Source organism: Cololabis saira, chromosome 22, assembly GCF_033807715.1.
Source record: "Cololabis saira isolate AMF1-May2022 chromosome 22, fColSai1.1, whole genome shotgun sequence".
Lineage (NCBI taxonomy): Eukaryota > Metazoa > Chordata > Actinopteri > Beloniformes > Belonidae > Cololabis > Cololabis saira.
In genome coordinates, this window is record NC_084608.1 from 32,343,436 (window position 1) to 32,366,638 (window position 23,203).

Sequence of the window (23,203 nt, forward strand, 5' to 3'; positions counted from 1 at the left end):
AGAGGTTTTAGAGGTCTTCTTCCGGCTCTCGACGAAGGCGGACGCTTTTTCTGCTCCTCTCCCTTATCTATCTGCCCTGCTACTGCTTTTTGTCCTGTCTCGTCTTCAGAGTCTCTTCTTTTCACTCCTCCGAAACTCTACAATCATGGAATTGATTAACTGGTCTCTCAGCACAATTGACCAAATTTTTGCGACAAGAAGCCAGGGGGTAAGGGAGCCCTCTTGCCCCGATGGGACATTTTTTGCTGGATACACAATGGATTCCTACAAATACTGGAAACCTTTGTGTTTGGCGATTCTGTCTGTCGAGGACGTTGAAGATGCCTTCATAATTGGATTTCTCTTGATCGGAGGAGGGGGATTCCTGCTGTACCGACAAGCGCGTAAGTCGTCGACAGCTGTTTTGGCTCTTTCAGAGCTGCCGGACGTGGCTGAAGGGTCAAGCAAGGCAATCAACGCTCAGACTTTAACGTTGGGGGAGCAAAGCCGTAAGCTGGATGCGATTCTCGAACAGGCTGCCGGCGGTCTTTGAGCTCATTGGCAAGATGGATAAGACCTTGGAGAAGTTGGAAGCTCGGCTTGGCGGAAATTGATCACAAATTTGTCTGATTGGAGTCGCCATTGATGAACCAGAGACTAAAAGGCAGACGGAAAATTACTGAGGCTGCCTGTTTTTGCAATATAATTGCTGATTCTATAATCTGGCCTTGACAGGGCGGTTTTGGCCGATCACTCTGGTCACAATCTTCCTGGTGGAATGTAAACAAGGTGACTCTGCCCCCACTAACACTAACCCTCCCCTCTCCCACGAACATCTGTGGACCCTGTTTTCAGAACAGTACCGAGCCGCCTGATAACATCAAGGACATTGGCTGAGAGCAGCACTGAGCGAAGTTCATGACTTACCCCTACACACACACTTACTGATAACCACACCTCCCTCAACTCAACGCCTTCCTCGGCCCCTCCCTCTTATCAGCCCCCCCCCCAACAGTCTCCGGGTTCAAGCGCCACAAAGTCGCGGCGATCACTTGGATGTACTGTGCCAGGACCCCCCCCCCCAACCCCCCCCCACATCCCACACACCCACATGCAAGTCTTGTGATGATGTCTGTTGCTCTATGTGCTGAGGTGTTTTTGCACCTTGATACTGTGTATTATGCTCAGTGTGAAGATGTTTTTTTTCTCCTCCCCCCCCATCCCAGTGTTACCCTTGGAAAACAGGCGCACAATACCATCGTGTCGCCACCGGTGTATCCGAAGTCAAAAACAGTTTTCTAAGCTGACTTAATAAACTTGATTCTGATTTAAGTCAGTTAGTTAGTTAGTTAGTTGCAGGTGACAGACTCAACGACAGAAACGCCCACGACAACAGTCACCAAGGAAATTAGGAAAAGAAAGGTACACACTCACACTCACACACTCACGCTCACCTGTACACACACACCCACACTCACACTCACACACTCACGCTCACCTGTACACACACACACACACACACACACACACACACACACACACACACACACACACACACACACACACAATACAGTCACACACACCTACTCACACACACGTGCACACACACACGCACACACTCACACACACTCACCGCCCCCCCCAACACACACACTCACACACACACACACACACACACACACACACACACATGTACACACACTCACACCCACGTGCACACACACACACACACACACACGCGGGGAACCTTGGGCGGCGTGTCGTCGTCTTTCCTCCAGCGGTCCAGCTTGTCGAGGGGCGGGGCCAGACGGGAGGGGGGCGGGGCCAGGGTCGGGGGCGTGTCCGAGGTGGGGTCGGAGTTCTGCCGGGGCATGGGGGGCCGGGAGGGGGGGTGCCCCCCCTGGGGGTCGTACAGGGACTGGGAGCCCGACAGGCCGTGACCTTTCACCTGCACCAGGTGGGCCACCTGCACACACACACACACACACACACAGGCAGGAGACAGGCAGGAAGGAAGGAAGAGCAGGGTGGTCATGTGATCAGGAAGAGCAGGGTGGTCATGTGATCAGGAAGCAGGTCAGGAGGAAAGGATGCAGGAGAAGTGAAGAGGAAACAAACGCTGAACGAGAGAAACATCTGAGAAACACCTCCACCCCTCCACTACTCCTCCATCCCTCCATCCCTCCACTACTCCTCCATCCCTCCATCCCTCCACTACTCCTCCGCTCCTCCCTCCTGCTCAGGTTCTCAGATTCCTCAGAAAGACGGAGACGGCTGGACGTGGCGCTCTCACCTGCGGCTCGCCAGACCGGTGCATGGGCGGCGTCCGGGCCTGCTGGATTCCTCCGCTGCTGAAGGACTCGGACCGCGGCGGCAGCGACGGGTCCGAGATCCGGTTGGAGACTTTATGCTGAAAGGCCGGAGAGGCCTGTCGGTTCATCTCATCCACCTGACACACACACAGGACACGTTACTCAGCAGGCGGCGGCGTATTTAAGTTTAGAACTTCAGATAACCCGCAGCAGGTCCAATTCCCCCGAAAACCCCTGAGCTGAAGCAAGGCACTGGTGCAGGTTTAGTATTCCCCTCCCTGAATCTTCTATTTCCCCTGTGCTCTGGTGAACAGCCTGATGACTCACTGCTCAATGCTCATATCTTTTTCACGGGATGCTGCTAACAGCCCTGGGGTGTTCCTCAGGGGTCGATCCTGGGACCACTTCTCTTTATTTTAAATCAGAGTCTTTTTTGCTATTATGCTGATGATCCAGCTGATGATATACTGTTCTCCTCCGCATGAAACAGTTTTAAAGCCACTCTAAACAAGATGCCTGACCACATGTTGATGAAACGGCCGCTGGTTATATTCTGATACTGACTGAGGACCGGCGGGCTCATTTAACAAGTACTTTTGAAATCACTGTAGCTCCATATCGGTTTGTCTGGATAATTATTATATCATCACAAGGTAACGCTTTCTAGAGGCAGACGATCAAATCAGCCCCATGAGAGTTCCCCATGCACGCTTCACATGATAGCAGATATTAAAAGCTGAGGTTATTCAGTAGATAAGTAGATGAATGCTGCCCCCATGTGGTCGGAGGTTTAATGCTACATAGCGTGCCTTTAAAGTCAGAACTTAATCTAATTCACACTGCAGTTAAATACAATTCAAGTCACAATTATGTTTAAAAAATGCTTCTTAACAAGCGAATAAGCATTTCAATCATCTCCATGAATAAGGACTTCCTCTTCTACAAAGATAGAGATGATAAAGCTTAGAGTTTCTATTTCCTGCTTCACATCTGCAGATATCGACCCAACAGAGGACAGATATGAAATATTGATGATGCACAAAACATTAGAGCATCTAAACGTCTGTCATTGCACAAATCTGAGAGCAGCAGAGCTTTGATGAAGCTCTTGAGCTCAGTTAAACGCCTCAACCCCCCTATTCTGTAAAAGCTGCAGATGTCAGCTCTGGAAGCGGGTGGTTTCTGTCTCCTCTGAGTGTGTCCTCCCCCCCCCCGGTCTCGTGAGGCTGGGACCAGGGTAGACCTATCTGCAGCGAGCACGCTGCCACGTGCAGCGTCCGCGGGGAGGAACTGATATAGCTGCTGCTGCCCTACATCTGTCTACCAGCCACCAGGGGGCGGGATCTGCCCTACATGTGTGTGTGTGTGTGTGTGTGTGTGTGTGTGTGTGTGTGTGTGTGTGTGTGTGTGTGTGTGTGTGTGTGTGTGTGTGTGTGTGTGTGTGTGTGTGTCCTGGTCTTGTCTCGGTCTCTCCAGGTCTTGATCTCGGATAACTGAGAGTCCGTTGCACCAAGGTGACAGAATCTTGTATCAGCAGTTCTTCCTCTTGTTAATGTACAGTTTTGTAAACTATTTGTATTTTGCATTTTATTTAAGGTTTTGGTGCATCTGCATGTGTCTGTATTTAATTACAGTTTTGTGTTTATAACGGTCTTGTTTGAATAAATATATGAATAATATTTGCGTATCGTGATGGATTAAGCATCATGTCCATTTCAGTGATGCTGATATACGGTGTAATCTGATTACTATAACGGTAAATAATGTGATTTTAATCTTTAATATTTAAAAATCAGGTTTCATCTCCAAATTAAGTCCAATTTAAATCAGTAACATTTACTATTCAGTACTTTTCTGAGGTGGTGGGGGGTGTTGGAGCTGGTTATTCTGCTAGAGGACTTTGGGACTAGTTAGTAGTCGTGTCAATCCTTAAAAGCACTGGAGTCAATCCTCCAATAGTAGAAATAACGGTAGTGCAGTCACCACACATATCTGATCTCAGCTGATGGATGGAAACATTTATAGTGAGTTCAACATCATCATCCACTTCTCTGTGTTATTGAGCTGCAGTTGAAAACAAGCTCATATGGAAACTAGAACCAGGATGATGGAATACAATCACGCAGGATCAGGACATTACTAGGTTTGTTTTGGTCTCGGTCTTGAGCTGAACTAGTCTTGGTCTCGGTTAAGGTGTTCTTGACTACAAGTCTAGTGTTTCCGTGTGTTTTTCTCGCTGCTACTTCCCTCAGCATGCTCAGAAGATGCAGAAAAGGTTAAGCGGTTAAACAGAAGCCACCAGCAGACGGGGACAACCTGCAGCCCCGGGGGGGGGGAGCAGCCTGCCGGGGGGCAGGCGTTAGTGAGGAAGAGGATGAGGAAGAGTCAGAGAAGATCCAGAATGCACTGGGCTGAAATTCACAGGCAAGTGTCAGGTGTTTCAGGGTCGGGGCGGCGAGGAGACTCCAGGAGCCAGAGCGAGCGCTCAGAGAGAGTTAGCGGCCCCCGCCAGGAGGACGGGGGGCCGAGGTGGAAACAAAGGAAGCCCGGGTCAGGTGACCGGGTTAGAGGTTAGTGGAGGTGGAGGTGGAGGCGGGGGGGCTCCAGAACCAGGGAGCCGACTGACCCGGCGGCCGGCGCTGCGGCCCCTGGAGTCGGGGCTCCGCTGGGGGCTCCGCTGGGGGCTCCGCTGGGGGCTCCGGCCGTCCGGCCCCGGCACGCAGGTGACCCGGATCCGGGGCAGGTGCAGGTGGTCCCGGGCGGGGCTGAGGTGCGCGGGGTAGGACGGGGGGCGGGAGCGGGACGGCTTGTAGCCGGGCAGCAGGAGCAGGTTGTCCAGGTTGGCGCCGCGGCGCTGCTGCCTGAAGGAGTGGTACCGCTTGGGCGGGACGCGGGGGGAGTTGCTCTGAGCTCGGCGCATCACCTGCAGGGCAGGGGGGGCGTTGGCATGACAACGGGCCAGAGACACGGCGCAGAGGGCCGGAGACGCCCGCAGCTCGTGTTGAGGCACCACGTTATTTCTGATTCAAAACTTCACATTTATGATAATAAAACACTTTGCTGCGCCGCTGGATCTGTAAGAGAGAGTTGTCGGGGTTACCGTCGCCGTGGGTTACCGTCGCCCGATACCTGGAGGGCAGAAATAACCACAAACCCGCGGGCTCCGGTCATGGTTTTCAGGTGCCTGCGTTCACCCCGGACCACCGAGGAGGAGCAGCTCCCCGACACCTCCGGGGCTTCTGAAAGTCCAGCCTCTGAACCTCGGAGGTAAATGTGAGGAAGTACCGGACACTGAACCGTTCAAGGGTTCGACTTGGAGATGAGGTGAGGATTTCATTTCCAGTCTAGTCAAGCGTTTAGATTGTCCTCGAGTCACAACTCATGATGGACCTTTAACACGGCTGCTGGAAGTGATGGAGCTAACGGAGTTAAAGGAGCTAACAGAGCTAAAAATAGCTAAAGGAGCTAACAGAGCTAAAGGAGCTAATGGAGCTAAGTGGGAGTCTGAGTAATGATCCTGAAGGAAACTAACCCTCGTCTCTTCCCAGCGAGAGAACCAGAGCAGCGGTTCTGATGGAGGCGCCGAGGTGAGACGTAAAGCGCTATATAAGGTCAAGTTCGACGTAACCAGCCAGTAGGGCTGTTCGATTTTGCCCAAAAATAAAATCTCGATTTTTTTCTCTCAAAAACCGATTTTCGATTTACGATTATTTTGTGAATTGACAAAAGGCAAAGAAATGATTTCAAATATGCTGTTTTTTTATTGAACATTTGCCCCATTGGGCTTTAAGTGCAAACTTTGCTCTTATTAAACCAAAAGTGAATGAATAAAGTGCAAAGCTCTGTAAAATAAGTTGAAAAAAAGTTTTAAAAAATATAATAAAATATAAAGTTTTATCTCTGAAAAAAAAATCAGCAAATCAGCACTTGCAAACATACAGTAAGTTATATTTCCAATTAAATAAAACAAGACATTTTCTAATTAAACTAAACTGGGTCTTTGCATGCTAAATAACAATGCAACCCATGAAGGAGGTAGAGGTGTGTAATGTCAGTCATTACATTTGCTGTTCACATTTGCAAGTTTTTTGCAAGGAACACGAGCCGGTCTACGGCATCTGGCTTGAGGGATGCCCGGTGGCATGTTAGTATATCACCATGGTTACAACGCCCCCTCCTACACTAAAGAGCCTCTCCCATGGGGCACTTGTCGCAGGTATTGAGAGGTATTTCCATCAATCATTAATATGGTATCAATCATTAATATGTGTGCAGACAAGGTAAAAAAAAAAAAAAAAAAAATTAAAAGAAAAAAAAATTTAAAAATCGATTTTACGAGTTTCACGTTTTAACATCGTTCTAATTACATAATCGCAATTACGATTTAAAATCGATTAATCGAACAGCCCTAATGCCCGGTGGCATGTTACAACGCCCCCTCCTACACTAAAGAGCCTCTCCCATGGGGCACTTGTCGCAGGTATTGAGAGGTATTTCCATCAATCATTAATATGGTATCAATCATTAATATGTGTGCAGACAAGGTAAAAAAAAAAAAAAAAAAGAAAAGAAAAAGTGAAAAATCGATTTTACGAGTTTCACGTTTTAACATCGTTCTAATTACATAATCGCGATTGCGATTTAAAATCGATTAATCGAACAGCCCTACCAGCCAACTAAAAAAAGGGTGTAAATGCTTCGATTTTAAGTGTTTGAAGTCACAGATGAGGATAATTTTTCTGGATTCATGTTTTTGTTTCTGAAACACACGTTAAAACCTGCCTGTATCGAGTCTAAACTCAAATCCAGCCAACAGAGGTTAAGTGTCATAACACGCCCCGCCCACACGGCGGCGCCATGGCGACGCTGCTCCCCACCCACCTCTTTGGCCCAGGCCGGCTTGTCGTTGCTGCTGGGCGCCTGGTCCTTGTAGTGGTACAGCTGCTTCTTGTCGGGCGGCGGTCGCGGCGGCTCCTGCTGCTGCTGCTGCAGCGACACCAGGTAGGCCCGCTCCTGCTGCAGCTGCCTCTGCAGCCGCTCCGCCTGCCGCTGCTCCTCGATCTGCTTCCGCTTGTACTCCTGCCGGCAGAGAGACGCGTTGGTTCTTATAAACTCATCGGCTGATCTACTCCAGGTGGGCAGAGCCAGGGACAGCCAGTTGCCCATTACATGGACTGTAGTTTCCACACCATAAGGCGCATCGTATTGTAAGGTGCACCTTCAATAAATAACCTACTGTATCGGCTCGAATATAAGACGACCCTGATTATAAGACGACCCCTTCTTTTTCAAGAATCAAGTTTGAAAAAAGACTTTTTGAACACCAAATTCAATTTTTATAGAGAAAATAATTACAGTACATCTGAAACAAATGATTACAACAATATATTCGAGCGAAAAAGCCTGTTATTTTGCCTCATTCAAATCATCATCTTGAAGTTTGCATCATAACTTCTCCTCAGCTGCTGTTTAACCTGCCGATCTTCCACCCACTTTTCTCTAGATTGTCGCGACGTTTCTCCATTTTCTGTTATCTGTTCTCTTATAATCTTCTCTTTTCTACGGAAGAGTATTAGGGCCACTTAAAAAAAATAAAAAGAATTCTGAGAAAAAAGTCAGAATTCTAGGCCACTAAAAAAAAATAATAATTCTGAGAAAAAAGTCAGAATTCTGAGAAAAAAGTCAGAATTCTGACTTTAATCTCAGAATTCTGAGAAAAAAGTCAGAATTCTGACTTTAATCTCAGAATTCTGAGAAAAAAGTCAGAATTCTGACTTTAATCTCAGAATTCTGAGAAAAAAGTCAGAATTCTGAGACCCCGTCCACACGTAGCCGGATATCTGCGGATATCTGCTAAACCGGAGATATTTTCCTACGTTTTGACCTGTCATCCACACGAAAACGCAAATAAACGAAGGTTTAAAAAAACTCCGGGCAAAGTACAGATTTTTGAAAACTCCGTTTATGTAGATGCGTGTAGACACACACAACCGGAGTTTTGCGTTTTCGAACGTCACATTATGCGCCAAAACAACAACAAAATCTGCTCTGACGTGCGACTTTTGTTTACTATAGAACTACAGATGATCCAGCATCTGTTCTCCAAGCTATTTATTAAATAAATGGTCTCTGGTCTTGACCACCGCTTACTGCGTTACACCGACACAGAGGCTCCGCCGTAGGGTACGCGGAGCCGCGGAGCCCCCGCGGAGCCGCGGAGGTGCAGCTTTCCCGGGAGCTGCAGATGATCTACAGGTTAGAATGCTTATTAATGTGGTCGAAAACGCAGATCTTCGGTTATGTGTGGAAGGGTTTTTTTTTAAAAACGATGTAATGTGGATGCAAATTTTTTTATAAACGGAGGGGGGAAATATTCGTTTTTAAAAATACCCGGCTACGTGTGGACGGGGTCTGAGATTAAAGTCAGAATTCTGACTTTTTTCTCAGAATTCTGACTTTTTTCTCAGAATTCTGAGATTAAAGTCAGAATTCTGACTTTTTTCTCAGAATTCTGACTTTTTTCTCAGAATTCTGACTTTTTTCTCAGAATTCTGAGATTAAAGTCAGAATTCTGACTTTTTTCTCAGAATTCTTTTTATTTTTTTTAAGTGGCCCTAATACTCTTCTGTACTTTTCTTTCTTACCGCTTTTTTTATTTTTTTCCTTCGTGACAGTGGTTCGCTTTGGCCTGGGGAGTTAAGTTCAGCATCCGCATTAAAGATATCTGGCGCCATCTAGCGTTGTGAAATGGTATAATGTGTAGACCCCGAATGTAAGACGACCCCCACTTTTTCAGTCTTATTTCAATGCAAAAAACGCCGTCTTATATTCGGGCCAATACGGTATTTTAAAACCCTCTTCATATATAAGGCGCACGGAATATACGGTAAGATACCGTACTATAGTGGCTGGGGTTGAGTTACGTATCTACCTGATGGAGCTGCTACAGGAAATGCTACAAAATCCTACAGCAAATGCAAAAAAAAAAAAAAAGTCAAGAAGTCAAACTTTATTAACAAAATAAAAACCAGCTTTCTGAAAACTTTGTTCACTCCCAAAACAAACGCGGAGGGGAACTTTTCCAGCTCATCCCCGAATCCCTCGAAACCTTCTTCTGTGTAGGAACAGAACAGCTGGACGAGTTCGGCATCCAACGGTCCCGTCTCGTCACAGTCTCCATTATGCGAGTCAGCGTTGCTGCTGTTGTCCTGAACGTCTGTGACGATTCCTGCCGGTTTTAGCGCCGTTACTTCAGCAACACCAACTACATTACCCACAATCCCCCTGACTACAGGACCAGAAATTACCGTAACGTAAACCTTTTAGGTATTTTAGCCTAAAGCTTGAGTTATGGTTCTGCGTCAAAACGACGCCGTGCCTACGCCGTGTGGTTCCAGTCGACGCAGACCACACGCCGTCACTGACGCCGTCACTGACGTGCACCTCCCGAAAATTGTAACTACGCGTCGAGGAGACGCAGACCACACGCAGACAGAGAGGGCTGTGATTGGTTCGCTTGGTAGCAACGCATTTCCAGTTTCCGGTTTGAAGCAGTAGTAAACTTTCAGCGCTCTTTTCTTCGTGTATGTGTGATTTTTTTAATTTTGTTTTTTTGCACAATAGTTGTCCTTATCTCTTTGATTCACTGTGACCGGAAAAAGTCGGATAAACCATTCAGAAAAAGATCGCTAACTAGCGGTCACGGGGGGAACTGCACCACGGCGAAATGGAGTGACAGAGAAGTCCGAAGGGTTCACGTGACGGCGTGTGCCCTGCGTTGGTTTGACGCAGAACCATAATTCAGGCTTTATAGTGCGGAAAATACGGTCCCTGACTAATTGATCATCAGCAAATGCGTTGCAGTATCCACACAATGCCAAGAGGGAAAGACATCAGCAGCGATATTGGAGAAAACAATCAATCTAATGTAATCCCCCCTTAGTTACCGTTGCTAGTAACTAAGGGGGCGGGACTAGCTGCTGGTCAAATGTTGCTGTCTCTCTGTCTGTCTGGGTCACCAGGGAACGTTTTCACAGGTTAAGTCGGGATAACTTCATCCAGGATTAAACAATCAGCCAGAACATGAGGACCGCGGGTCGCCACGGCGACGCCCCGGGTCGCCACGGCGACGCCCCGGGTCGCCACGGCGACGCCGCCCGTCTGCGTGGGTGTGTGGCGGCGTTACCAGCAGTAAAGCCTGCTCCTGCAGGAGCTGCTGCTGCAGGATCTCCAGCTGCCGCTGCTCCTCCTCCAGCTGTCTACGGATGTACTCCTAACCACGCCGAGGACGCAGCCAATCACAGCGGCCGGGGGGCGGGCCAGCCGGAGACATCGGCGGAGCAGGAAACACAGGGGAGGAAGGAGAGGGAGGAAGAGGAGGAGGAGGAGGAGGAGGAGGAGGAGGTGTGAGATCAGGGTTCAGTCAGAAACCAACAGAAGGATCAGCAGGAAGACATGCGTGTTATTAGAGCTGGAGAGGTTCCTGCTCCCGGGGCCGGAACCAGGTGATGAATCTGGGCATCTCCAGAGAGCCACCAGGGGGCGCTAACATGCATTTTAACAGCCAGCAGAAGAATGAAGAGAAGAAGAAAAACAGGGGATGCACCGCGGTCGTAGCGACTGATACCCCTTTTCCACCAAAACGGTTCCAGGCTGGTTCTGATTCTGGGCCAGTGCTGAGTTTGGAACCAGGCTTTCTGTTCCCACTGACAAAGAACTGTCTCTGGTTCCAAAGTAGCACCAACTCTTTACTGGTCTAGACCAGGGGTCGGCAACCCAAAATGTTGAAAGAGCCGTATTGGACCAAAAACACAAAAAACAAATATGTCTGGAGCCGCAAAAAATGAAAAGTCTTGTATCAGCCTTAGAATGAAGGCAACACATGCTGCATGTTTCTATATTAGTTATAACTGGGGGTAGATTTATTTTTCATTATGCACTTCGAGAAAAAAAGTCGAAATGTCGAGAAAAAAGTTGAAATTTGGAGAAAAAAGTCGAAATTTTGAGAAAGAAATCGAAAGTTTGAGAAAAAAAAGTCAAAATTTCGAGATTAATGTTGAAGTACAATCTTGAGAAAAAAGTCGAAATGTCGAGAAAAAAGTCGAAATTTGGAGAAAAAAGTCGAAATGTCAAGAAAAAAGTCGAAATGTCGAAGAGAAAAGGCGAAATGTCGAAGAAAAAAGTCAAAATTTTGAGCAAAAAGTCGAAATCTCGAGAAAAAAGTCGAAATGTTGAGAGAAAAAAGTCAAAATGTTGATAAAAAAGTCAAAATGTCGAGAAAAAAGTCAAGATTTCGAGAAAAAAAGTCAAAATGTCGAGATTAAAAAGAAAAGGAAAAAGGAAGAAAAAAGAAAAAAGGAAAAAAAAAGGTCCAACATTTTTGAAAAAGTTCCAGGAGCCACTAGGGCGGCGCTAAAGAGCCTCATGCGGCTCTAGAGCCGCAGGATGCTGACCCCTGGTCTAGAGGAAAGAACCACTTACATAAGCGGAGGGGGTGGAGTTATTAAGACCAACGGCAACAGCAAGACTGGGAGACGGAGACATTTTCCAATAAGAATTAATCTGGATGCAGAAAAGCATCATGGGAGGAGGAGGAGACAACCTGTCTCTTAGAGATGTGTCCACGGAGGAGCTACGTGGACCAAGTCCTGTTAGAGCAGATACCTGGTTGCTGCTGCAACTTTCACGCAAACGCAGCCATGTAATGACGTGGCTCCTCTTAGCACCCGAGCTGTGGAAAAACAAACTGGTTCCCAAGTTGAACGGGTTGTGAACCAGAACCAGCACTGGAACCGGTTTGGTAGAAAAGGGGTATCAGAGTAAAAGAACCCCCTCGCCGGTTTGGGAGTAAAATGTTTCTGGTCCAAATGCTTTAATGATTTGTGGTCACATGAATTCCCTGTTTTTTGAAAACCCAATCAGCAAAGACCCGTCTCCTCTTAAAGAGGACGTAGTTATGTCCTTCATCCTTCCACCATATTTATCTTTTGCTGCTACCAATAAAACCTCCTGGTTTGAATATAAACTTCTCCCCTCTTTCATATCATTTGCACTTGTTCGAGGGGGTTTTCTTGTCCAAACGTGTCCCTTTATCTCCCGCCACGCGGCCACCATGATAAGAAGAACAAGGTTGCCGTTGCGGCGTCTGTCAGCGCCGGCCGCCCAGATAACAACAGAAGTCTATGGAGGGGAGGATGTTTTATCTCATCACAGCCAGAAAAGACATGAAAAACATCATCTCTGCCTCAAGAAACGTCTGAAGATCATCAGCAGGGCAGAGATTCTACCCCCTTCTGAGTTTCAGAGGAGGGAAAGTCACCTGGAGGAACGTCGTACCTGGACTAGAGGTGGGTGCAATTCATCGATGTGTCGATGCATTGCGATGCGTCACGTGACGATTTGGAATCGATTAATTAAAAAATAAATAAATAAATAAAAATATATATATATTTTTTTTTTTAAGTTTTCAGTGTTTTCCACCAATAGAGGGCACTCTCATGCAAGTGCAGCTTTCCCTGGTCAAAGTTAAGTAAGTCAAAGAGCAAATGTTTACATAGTCATAAAATAAATTATTTTGTGTCTTTGAAAAATACATGTCAAATGTTCAAAAAACCTTGTCATTTACTTAATGAGTGTTGTTAGAGGAACTGAGTTAATTGATTGGCTATTTATTTACAAATGTAGCCACAGATGAAGACAAAATCAATCTTATTGAGCATATCTTATTTAGCATTAAAAATCACAATAATCGAAGAATCGTGGCACCAATAATCGTAATCGAATCGAATCGTGAGGTACCCTTGTTTGCACACCCCTAACCTGGACTGGTTTAACCTGGACTGATGCAACCTGGGAAGCTGTTCTGTGGTCAGATGGACTGAGATTTGAATTTATTTTATTCTTAACGGCGTGTCCTGAGGGTGACGGAGGAGGAGGTTGACCCTGGTTGTCATGGAGACGCATGAGAGTCTACAGACCCGCCCACAACTCTGACCAGCCGGCCGAGGAGAATTTCAACCCTTTGAAAGTGAGAAATGTCACGTGTGCTCTTTAGCGGTTGGGCGTGATGTCACGGTGTCGGGTGTGACGTCACACCTCCGCGGTCCTACCTGCTCTCTCTCGGCGTGCCGCCTCTCCTCCTCCCGCCGCAGCTGCTCCATCTCCTCGTACCGCCGCCGCTGCTCGCGCTCCTGCTGCTTCCTCAGCTCCCGCTCGCGCCGCTGTTGCTGCCGACGGGAAGAGCAGAGTCAGGTCTCATGTACGGTCGTCATGACAACCGTACGGAGGCGGTGCCTTCATCCCCCCATCAGATAAAATCATTTACAGCATTTATATCATATCACGATTTACAGATGTATGTACGACTAGGGCAGGGGTCGGCAACCCAAAATGTTGAAAGAGCCATATTGGACCAAAAACACAAAAAACAAATATGTCTGGAGCCGCAAAAAATGAAAAGTCTAGTATAATTTTTTTTTTTTTCATTATGCACTTCGAGAAAAAAGTTGAAATTTTGAGAAAAAAGTTGAAATGTCAAGATTAATGTTGAAGTACAATCTTGAGAAAAAAGTCGAAATGTCGAGAAAAGAGTCGAAATGACGAGAAAAAAGTCGAAATGTCGAGAAAAAAGTCGAAATGTCGAGAAAAAAGTCGAAATGACGAGAAAAAAGTCGAAATGTCGAGAAAAAGTCGAAATGTCGAGAAAAAAGTCGAAATGTTGAGAAAAAAGTCGAAATGTCAAGATTAAAAAGGAAAGGAAAAAGGAAGAAAAAAGGGGAAAAAAAAGAAGAAAAAAAGAAAAAAAAAAGGTCAAACATTTTTGAAAAAGCTCCAGGAGCCACTAGGGCGGCGCTAAAGAGCCGCGTGCGGCTCTAGAGCCTTCTAGAGCCGCGGGTTGCCGACCCCTGGACTAGGGGGCGTGGCCTTTGGACGGGGGGTTGTCCAGTTCTTCTTACGTCCCGTATGAGTCGTCCTACGATCTGATTGGTTCGTAGCGTTCAGTACCGGGGGACATGACGGGAGGACTACCTGACCCCTAAAGGGCGATCACGTTATCACAGGAATACCGTCACCACGGTAACGCCCTGACTCCATCGAGGAAAGGCCTCGCCGGCAGGAACTTTTAGGAGATTAGGAGACGGCAGCAACCGAAGACAAACCTCCGGCGGACGGTTAACGGAGCGATGGAAACACGTACCTCCTCCAGCCGGCGCCGCTGCTCCTTCTGCTCCTCGATGCGCTTCTGCCGCTCGGCCAGCAGCTGCCGCTTGTGCTCCTCGTTCTGCTGCTGCTCCAGCTGCTGGCGGCGGATCAGCTCCGAGCGCTCCTTGTTGGCCAGCTGGAGGCGCAGGAAGTCCCGCCTCAGCGTGGACTCCCCGGGGATGTTGATGATGGAGCTGGGGGGGATCAGGGCAGGGTTAGCGGCGGCGTGGCTTCAGCGGCGTGGCTTCAGCGGCAGCTACCTACCTGGGCTCGCCTATGTCCCTCTCCTCGTCCTCTTCCTCGCTGCCGCTGTCTCTTCCTCGCTGCCGCTGTACTCGTACTCCGTCTCATCTGGAGGGAGACACACAGGTTTGAGGCTGGAGGGGCGGGGGGTTGGTTAGGGATGGGCGGTGTGGACTAAAAAATGCATCAGGATAATTTCTGGCATTTATCCCGATGACGATAAAAATGACGATAAAAAAATACCAATTCAACTCCACCTTTGTAACTATAAATCTATCTCGCTCTCAGATCCGCCATGTTTGTTACACAAAAACATCATCAACCGGAATTTATCCTTCTTTCTTTCTTTCTTTCTTTCTTTCTTTCTTTCTTTCTTTCTTTCTTTCTTTCTTTCTTTCTTTCTTTCTTTCTTCTGGCTCATTTCTTTCTTTCTTTCTTTCTTTCTTTCTTTCTTTCTTTCTTTCTTTCTTTCTTTCTTTCTTTCTTTCTTTCTTTCTTTCTTTCTTTCTTTCAGGCTAATTTCCTTCCTTCCTTCCTTCCTTCTTCTTTCCTCCTGCTCTCTCCTTCCTTCTTCCCTTCCTCTTTTCTCCCTTCCTTCACCTTTCCTTGTTTCTCCCTTCCTTCTCCCCTTTCCTTCCTTCCTTCCTTCCTTCCTTCCTTCCTTCCTTCCTTCCTTCCTTCCTTCCTTCCTCCTGCTCTCTGCTTCCTTTTTCCCTTCCTCTTTTCTCCCTTCCTTCCTTCCTTCCTTCCTTCCTTCCTTCCTTCCTTCCTTCCTTCCTTTCTTTCTTTCTTTCTTTCTTTCTTTCTTTCTTTCTTTCTTTCTTTCTTTCTTTCTTTCTTTCTTTCTTTCTTTCTTCTTTCTTTCTTTCTTTCTTTCTTTCTTTCTTTCTTTCTTTCTTTCTTTCTTTCTTTCTTTCTATCTTTCTTTCTTCTTCCTTCCTTCCTTCCTTCCTTCCTTCCTTACCTTCCTTCCTTCCTTCCTTCCTTCCTTCCTTCCTTCCTTCCTTCCTTCCTTCCTTCCTTCCTTCCTTCCTCCTGCTCTCTGCTTCCTTTTTCCCTTCCTCTTTTCTCCCTTCCTTCCTTCCTTCCTTCCTTCCTTCCTTCCTTCCTTCCTTCCTTCCTTCCTTCCTTTCTTTCTTTCTTTCTTTTCTTTCTTTCTTTCTTTCTTTCTTCTTTCTTTCTTTCTTTCCTTTCTTTCTTTCTTTCTTTCTTTCTTTCTTTCTTTCTTTCTTTCTTTCTTTCTTTCTTCTTTCTTTCTTTCTTTCTTTCTTTCTTTCTTCTTCTTCTTCCTTCTTCTTCCTTCCTTCCCCTTCCTTCCTTCCTTCCTTCCTTCCTTCCTTCCTTCCTTCCTTCCTTCCTTCCTTCCTTCCCTTCCTTCCTTCCTTCCTTCCTTCCTCCTTCCCTTTCCTTCCCTCCTTCACGTACGTTGTGCATGGATTTAACGCAGAACCATAAATCAGCTTTACACAAAAACTTCATCAACGGGAATTTATCATTTTACCGCGAGATGACAAATTCTTATCGTGAGGAATTTTTTTGACGGTACATCGTGAACGGTAAAATATCGCCCATTCCTAGTTGGCGGGCCGGCGGGGGGGCAGCTTACCCCTCTCCCCCTCCTCTTCTTGGTGCGGTCGATGTGGTCCTTGAGCTGGATGCGGACCTGCCGCTCGTTGGGCAGGTCCAGGATGAAGGGGTGCTTGAGCAGCTGCTCCGTGCTCGGCCGCTGGCCGTGGCTCTTCACCAGGCAGCTCTCGATGAACGACTGGAACTTCTTGGACCTGAAACGCACAGACGCGCCAACGACTTAAGACTCTGAAGAACTCTCTGTGCACCGCGGTCAAAGACCAAAACGAACACTGGAGACAGATTATTATGTGATGGAAACCCGGGACGGACTCGGGACTCTTTCAAAATGAGACCAATACCCCTTTTCCACCAGACTGGTTCCAGAGCTGGTTCTGGTTCTGAGGCGTCTCACACCAATACAATCTCTGCATCTCAGCCGAACAAAAACAAAACAAAAACAAAAATGACGGTGTCCTGTCCAGCAGCTGCATGTCACAAACTTCAAAAGTTTGGGAGCATTTTAGCCTGGATACGGCGAATAAAAAGATGACTTGCAAGGTTTGCAAAGCAGACCTTGCTTATTACCGGAGCACGTCGGTGATGCACGAGCATTTGAAGAGAAAGCACGTCGGACAGTTGAACGAAACGGACTCGCCTTGGTAAGATATTAAGCGTATTTTGGCTTTAAAAGTATTTTAAATTAAATGCATGCAGTCCGAAGAAGAGCCACTATGGAGCCCTTTCTGCAAAAGAAACTGCTGACGGGTTTCAACAAATGATACACCAGTTCAACCCAGAGGACGTCCTGCCATCCAGAACCCATTTCACCCACTTGATGGAGAAAAAATACGAGACGTTTTAACGTTTTATTTTATTTTATCATTTATTTTTTATATAACATAAATAATGGACAGAGGTTTATTTATTTATGGATTTATGTCTATACTGACTGAGCACTGTGCCTGTCCTTGGTTTTAGATAGGACATTTTATTTACTTTTTGTATGAGCAGCACTAAAGTTGAATAAAATATCTATTTTTCATTTAAGTACCCATCTTTCCGTGTTTATTATCATTTGCCACATAATTAAAGCAACTTCATACTAAATTTAAGAAAAAATTACTAATTATCCGATTAGTCGACTAATCGTTTCAATAGTCGGTGACTAGTCGACTATTAAAATAGTCGTTAGTTGCAGCCCTATTCACAACTCGTACAACTTGCGTATTTTTCCACAGCTCGGTGCTAGGGGGAGCCACGTCATTACGTCTCTGCAAACGTCAGTTACTTTGCTGCGTTTGCGTGAAAGTTGCAGCAACAACAGCATATTTTCTCTAACAGGACTTGGTCCACGTAGCTCCTCCCTGGACACATCTCTAAAAGACAGGTTGTCTCCTCCTCCCATGATGCTTTGCTGCATCCAGATTCATTCTTATTTGAAAATGTCTCCGTCTCCCAGTCTTGCTATTGCCATTGGTCTTAATAACTCCACCCCCTCTGCTAACGTAAGCGGTTCTTTCCTCTAGACCAGCAAAGAGTTGGTGCTACATTGGAACCGGAGACAGTTCTTTCTCAGTGGAAACAGAAAGCCCGGTTCCAAACTCAGCACTGGCCCAGAACCAGAACCAACCTGGAACCGGTTTGGTGGAAAAAGGGGTACAAGTGCCAGTGCCGGTCCATCTCATACCAGCAGATGGACCTCCGGCTCGTTGCCAGCTCTCAGGGGGAAGTCCTGCACCTCTGAAGGTCTGCAGGTCCAGTAAGTCTCTGAAAGGTCATACGGGCCTTCGGGGGCCGAGATCTAACAGCTCGTTGGTTATTGAATGACTCCGAGCTTTACGCCGAGTCGTCCAGGAGCCGGTGAGAGATCTGAGGTTTAAGTTTTGAACCCACAGAGTTTGAACGACCTCTGGAAGCTCCTGTTGTGACTTTTACTTGGTTTAATCAGTCTTGGACCCTCAGAAGTGACAGAAAGATGTCTCAAACTTGAATATATTCCTCTTAAAGACAACTCTAACGAGGGAGTTGTTGTTTCTGTATTCTGGTGTGAATGAGATGGTTTCATCATTTCTGCAGATATTTCCCCACATTTAAGAGATTTAGGGCCTGATTTACTAAAGGTTTGCGTGTGTAAAAACCTGTGCAAACTTGACAGCACCCGCAAACCAAAGTGCAAGCTGATCTACTAACAGCGTGCAAAGAGGACTGCGCCTCTCAAATGCGCAAAATAGCACACGCTGTTCATTTAGTACTTTTGCCCTGATGAATAATCAATATGGGGCGTACCCGCCAGATATCGCTAAATACTGGGAGGGAAAGATGCAAATTGGTTAATTTACCACACGCAATGAGATTTACCAAGCCTGAAAGTTTTTGCGGGGATTGTGATTGCGTCTGTATTTAATACGTTTGAAAGGAAGGTGCTAATCTGCACATGCAAAAGGAGAAATATTTTATTTGAATGTTATATCGAGTATTATTCAGCAAAAGGTTGCCACAGGAGGCACATTCATTTTTTGATTTGTGATAATAAATAAATCTCGTGTTTTCATGGAGAAAAAAGTGTTTCTCATTGTGCGCCTATACTTGTTCTGCAGTTGTCATACCCCGGTGTTGTGCCGTATTCAGCACCCCTGCCGTGAAAAGAACCCCCTCGTCTGATAAAAATGATATTCTCATTCCGTGTTCTGTTCTGTTTAGCGTCCAGTTTTGTGTTAATGATTCATGTTTAAATGCGCTCATGGATTCGGGTAAAAAAAAAAAATCGGGTGAATGGTTATTGATGTCATTAATTAATAGCCTGCTTACTGTGTTGTCTTCCATAATATTTGTAAATATATATAATATAAACTCCTAAGTATGTGTTTGTGTGAGTGTGTATATATAAATATAGTGAAGTGTCAGTGTGTTGTTTTTTTTCTTGGTCTACTTATCATTGAATATACGAGGGGGTGCTTTTCACGGCAGGGGTGCTGAATACGGCACAACAATTTGCCTCTTCCACTAATATCTCTAACTCCAACTCGTCAAATTTCATTTTGCGCTTGCGACTATATCCTGCTTTCCATCCAGACTCTCCATGGCGCAAAGTTTGCGCCGCAAACCGTAAGACGCGCAACACCTCATTTAAATACTGCTGTTTGCACCTGTTATCAATTGCGCACGCAATCTTAGTTGATCACCCGCAAAACACACAACAACACGCGCAAACTTTTTCAGTGCACACGCAATTTAGTACTCTTTATTTAGGATCTTAGTAAATCGGGCCCTTAGTTTTCTAATAGAGGGTATGTATTGATGTCACTTTCCCACTGGACCAGCCCTCTTACTCACACTGAGTGGCAAAACATCCAACTGACAAAAGTGGCTGCAACTGGTAGGGGAAACTGTGGAAAAGACGTGATAACAGCCGATTATCGGCTTAAAGGCAGTTGGACTGACAGTTTCCCCAAGAACCAGTGGTCCATGGACATTAATATTTGGCCACGAATCCAGTTTCCTGATATTTATATGTACTTAATTTCTACACTCGGGAAATACACGAAGCAAAGCTTGAAGGCTTACAAAAGTCTTGATGCTTGGTCCGACTTCAAGGCAGGATTTGTTGTAGAAATTAAAGTGATGAGGACACTGAACTTTATGATTTGACCGTTTAACGTTAGCTACCCAAAAATCCAACATTACCTGATACAAAATGGGAACCACAAATCCACGATTCGGTGCCTGGAATCCAGTTGTTTCTGAGAATTGCAGCGATCCATTTGTCTCTCTTAAGCTTATTTTTCGGCAGTCTGTAAAACGATAACTCCGATTTCTTGCTAAATCTATGAGTACAGTCGATCGCACAACTGCTCTTTCCCATTTTAGATGTTTTCCAGTTGCTCAAACTGAAAGTTTACGCTGCCACTCAGTCTTTCTGCCACTCAGTCTTTCTGCCACTCAGTCTTTCTGACACTCAGTCTTTCTGACACTCAGTCTTTCTGACACTCAGTCTTTCTGACACTCAGTGGGCGTGACCCACTGGGAAGTCGCATCTGTGACGTCATGTGCATTCCCTTTATTTCCGAGTTGCAACTTTCACTCCCCGGTTTTAACATCCGTCTCTGCCTGGATGTCCGGCGGCGTGTTTGTGCCGACTCACCACTTCTTGGACTTGAGCCTCGGCGCAGGATTCCTGGGGATGAGGAAGAGCGCCCTCATGGGATGCATGTCGCACAGCGCTGCGGCAGCGAGGGGGGGGCAGAGAGCAGAGGAGAGAGAGGCTGATTGGACGTTTGACTGGAGGACAGACTGCAGGTCAGCTGATCGGCGTCTCACTTACGTGGCGCTCCCTCCGCCATCTCCACCGCCGTGATGCCGAGCGACCACAGATCACTCTGCAGACACAGACACGGGGACAGAACCGGCATTACCGTATCAGCCCGGATACAAGACCACCCTGATTATAAGACGACCCCCTCTTTTTCAAGATTCAAGTTTGAAAAAATACTTTTTGAACACCAAATTCAATTTTTATACAGAAAATAATGACAGTACATCTGAAACAAATGATTATAACAAAAAATTCGAGAGAAAAAGCATGTTATTTTGCCTCATTCAAATCAACATCTTGAACTTTGCATCATAACTTCTCCTCAGCTGCCGATTAACCTGCCGATCTTCCACCCACTTTTCTCCAGATTGTCGCTACGTTTCTCATTTTTCTGTTATCTCTTCTCTTATTTTTCTCTCTCTTCTTTCTTACCGCTATTTTGTAGTTTTTATTCTTCGTGACAGGGGTTCGCTTTGGTCTGGGGAGTTAAGTTCAGCATTGGCGTTGTGAATGGGTATAATGTCTAGACCCCGGATGGAAGACGACCCCCACTTTTTCAGTCTTATTTCTACGGAAGAGTGTTAGGGCCAGGCAGGAGAAAAATAAAAATAATATTTTAGAGGAGGAAGATTTTTTTTTCATTATGCACTTCGAGAAAAAAGTCGAAATGTCGAGAAAAAAGTTGAAATGTTGAGAAAAAAGTCGAAATGTTGAGAAAAAAGTTGAAATGTTGAGAAAAAAGGCGAAATTTCGACTTTATTCTTGAAATTGTATTTCAAGAATCTCGACATTTCGACTTTTTTCTCGACATTTCGACTTTGCACTATAAAAAATAAATCTTCCCCTCTCAAACATTTTTTTTCTCCTGCATGGCCCTGATACGCTTCTGTATATTTCAATGCAAAAAACGCTGTCTTATATTTGGGCCAATACGATAATACACTCCTGACGATGTTATGAAAGCTCCGCCTCCAGGCCCGAAACTCTGCCCCAGCCTTAAGCCCCGTCCCCCACCGCTTCAGTTTTCAAAGAGACAATAGACGCTGAGTGACGCCCACAATGATGACCCTTTCAGACGTGAAGATCAGACCTGCTGCCGTACCGAAGACGGGAGGTTACGTGCTCAGCAGGTGAAACGTGACTAGGGGTGTAACAATATATCGTGCCACGAACTTTCGCGATACAAAAACGTCACGATACGTGTCGTGGAGGTGACAAAGTGTATCGTGATATTGGGTTATTAATATTAATCTATTGTGTTGACTAGAAACGCGCATCCGACCCGCGGACCAAAGTCTTACTCCGCTCAGAAGAAACTAGTACCGTTTTGCGGTCCTGTTTTGAGCTCTGAACTTTTACTGATGTAAGGCTGGTGTAGAGTTAAGCCTTACCTTATTAAATTAAACCTTTTTGGGGTCGTGAGTAGGATAAACACGGGGAAACTTCTGCTGAGTTCCAGTGTACTTTAATGTCCCTCAACAGTGTAGGATTTTAGAACATCAACACAGCACCTAGTGCCGTACTGTGGCGTATCACTCCGCCCAATCTAAAACAGACTAATCACTACAGATAAACTGACTAGTGTCATTATAGTCCCTGATTTACATCAGAATATAAAGAATATATTTATAAAATAATGAACCCTGAATTACCAAAATAACCTTCTTAACAAAAATAAATCTCCTCTTACACTTATAAGGTGAGCATGAATCAATCTTTCTTATGATGTAAAATTGTATGTATTTATTTACTTCTATTTATTTATTTATTTAATTTTAGTTGTTACATTTCTGGAAAAGAAAAAAGTCAAGTCATACACGAGAGAAACTATTCAGTTTGTGTCTAAATATTTGTACTTGTATGAAACTGAAGATCATAATCCAAACCTGACATTTACTTTTAGTTCAGTTTGTGGAAAATGGTTGGCCTGGCTTTCTCTTTAAAACTTAAACAGTTATAAAGCATTACAAACTGTAACAATAGGGCAAACACACAGTATTGTTTTGTATTTTGTGTCTTTCAAATAAAAGACAATTTTTTCCAGTCATATGTTCCTCATTCAAGGTTGTTAAAAAAATACTGCTATAATATCGTATCGTATCGTTATAGTGACCTCAATATCGTGTATCGTACCGTATCGTGAGATTAGTGTATCGTTACACCACTAAATGTGACCCACCTTGAAGTCGTAGGTGGCGTCGGGGTTCTCGTCGCAGGCGATGACCTCGGGGGCCATCCAGTACGGCGTCCCGATGAAGGTGTTCCTCCGGCCCACCGTGCGGTCCAGCTGAGCGCTCACGCCGAAGTCCACTGAACACACAGAGCAGAGCGGTTAGCGGAGCGGGGGGGTGGGGGGTGTAAGGGAGGGTGAAGGGGGCGGGGCGTCCGCGGCGTCTCACCCAGCTTGACCTCGGCGTTCTCCGTCAGCAGGACGTTCTGGCCCTTGATGTCCCGGTGGATGACCTTGTGCTGGTGCAGGTGGGTCAGGCCCTGCGGACGCAACCATATTATATCTTGTATTTTTGAAATATCAACTTAAATGTGATTACTTTATTTATTATATATTATATTTTATTATATATTATAT

At 45.8% G+C, this 23,203-nt stretch overlaps 1 protein-coding gene across 1 annotated transcript in view; it reads right to left on the reverse strand.

Annotated features, from left to right (window-relative positions):
* LOC133423403 (TRAF2 and NCK-interacting protein kinase-like) overlaps positions 1-23,203 on the reverse strand; it is a 68,883-nt gene that overhangs the window by 18,476 nt on the left and 27,204 nt on the right. The window contains 14 exon segments of the mRNA XM_061713580.1: positions 1,727-1,945; positions 2,273-2,428; positions 4,918-5,214; positions 7,173-7,370; positions 10,477-10,563; positions 13,400-13,516; positions 14,488-14,686; positions 14,757-14,794; positions 14,797-14,846; positions 16,344-16,516; positions 20,446-20,524; positions 20,626-20,680; positions 22,796-22,926; positions 23,016-23,106. Of these exon segments, the coding sequence (XP_061569564.1) occupies positions 1,727-1,945; positions 2,273-2,428; positions 4,918-5,214; positions 7,173-7,370; positions 10,477-10,563; positions 13,400-13,516; positions 14,488-14,686; positions 14,757-14,794; positions 14,797-14,846; positions 16,344-16,516; positions 20,446-20,524; positions 20,626-20,680; positions 22,796-22,926; positions 23,016-23,106 (1,890 nt within the window).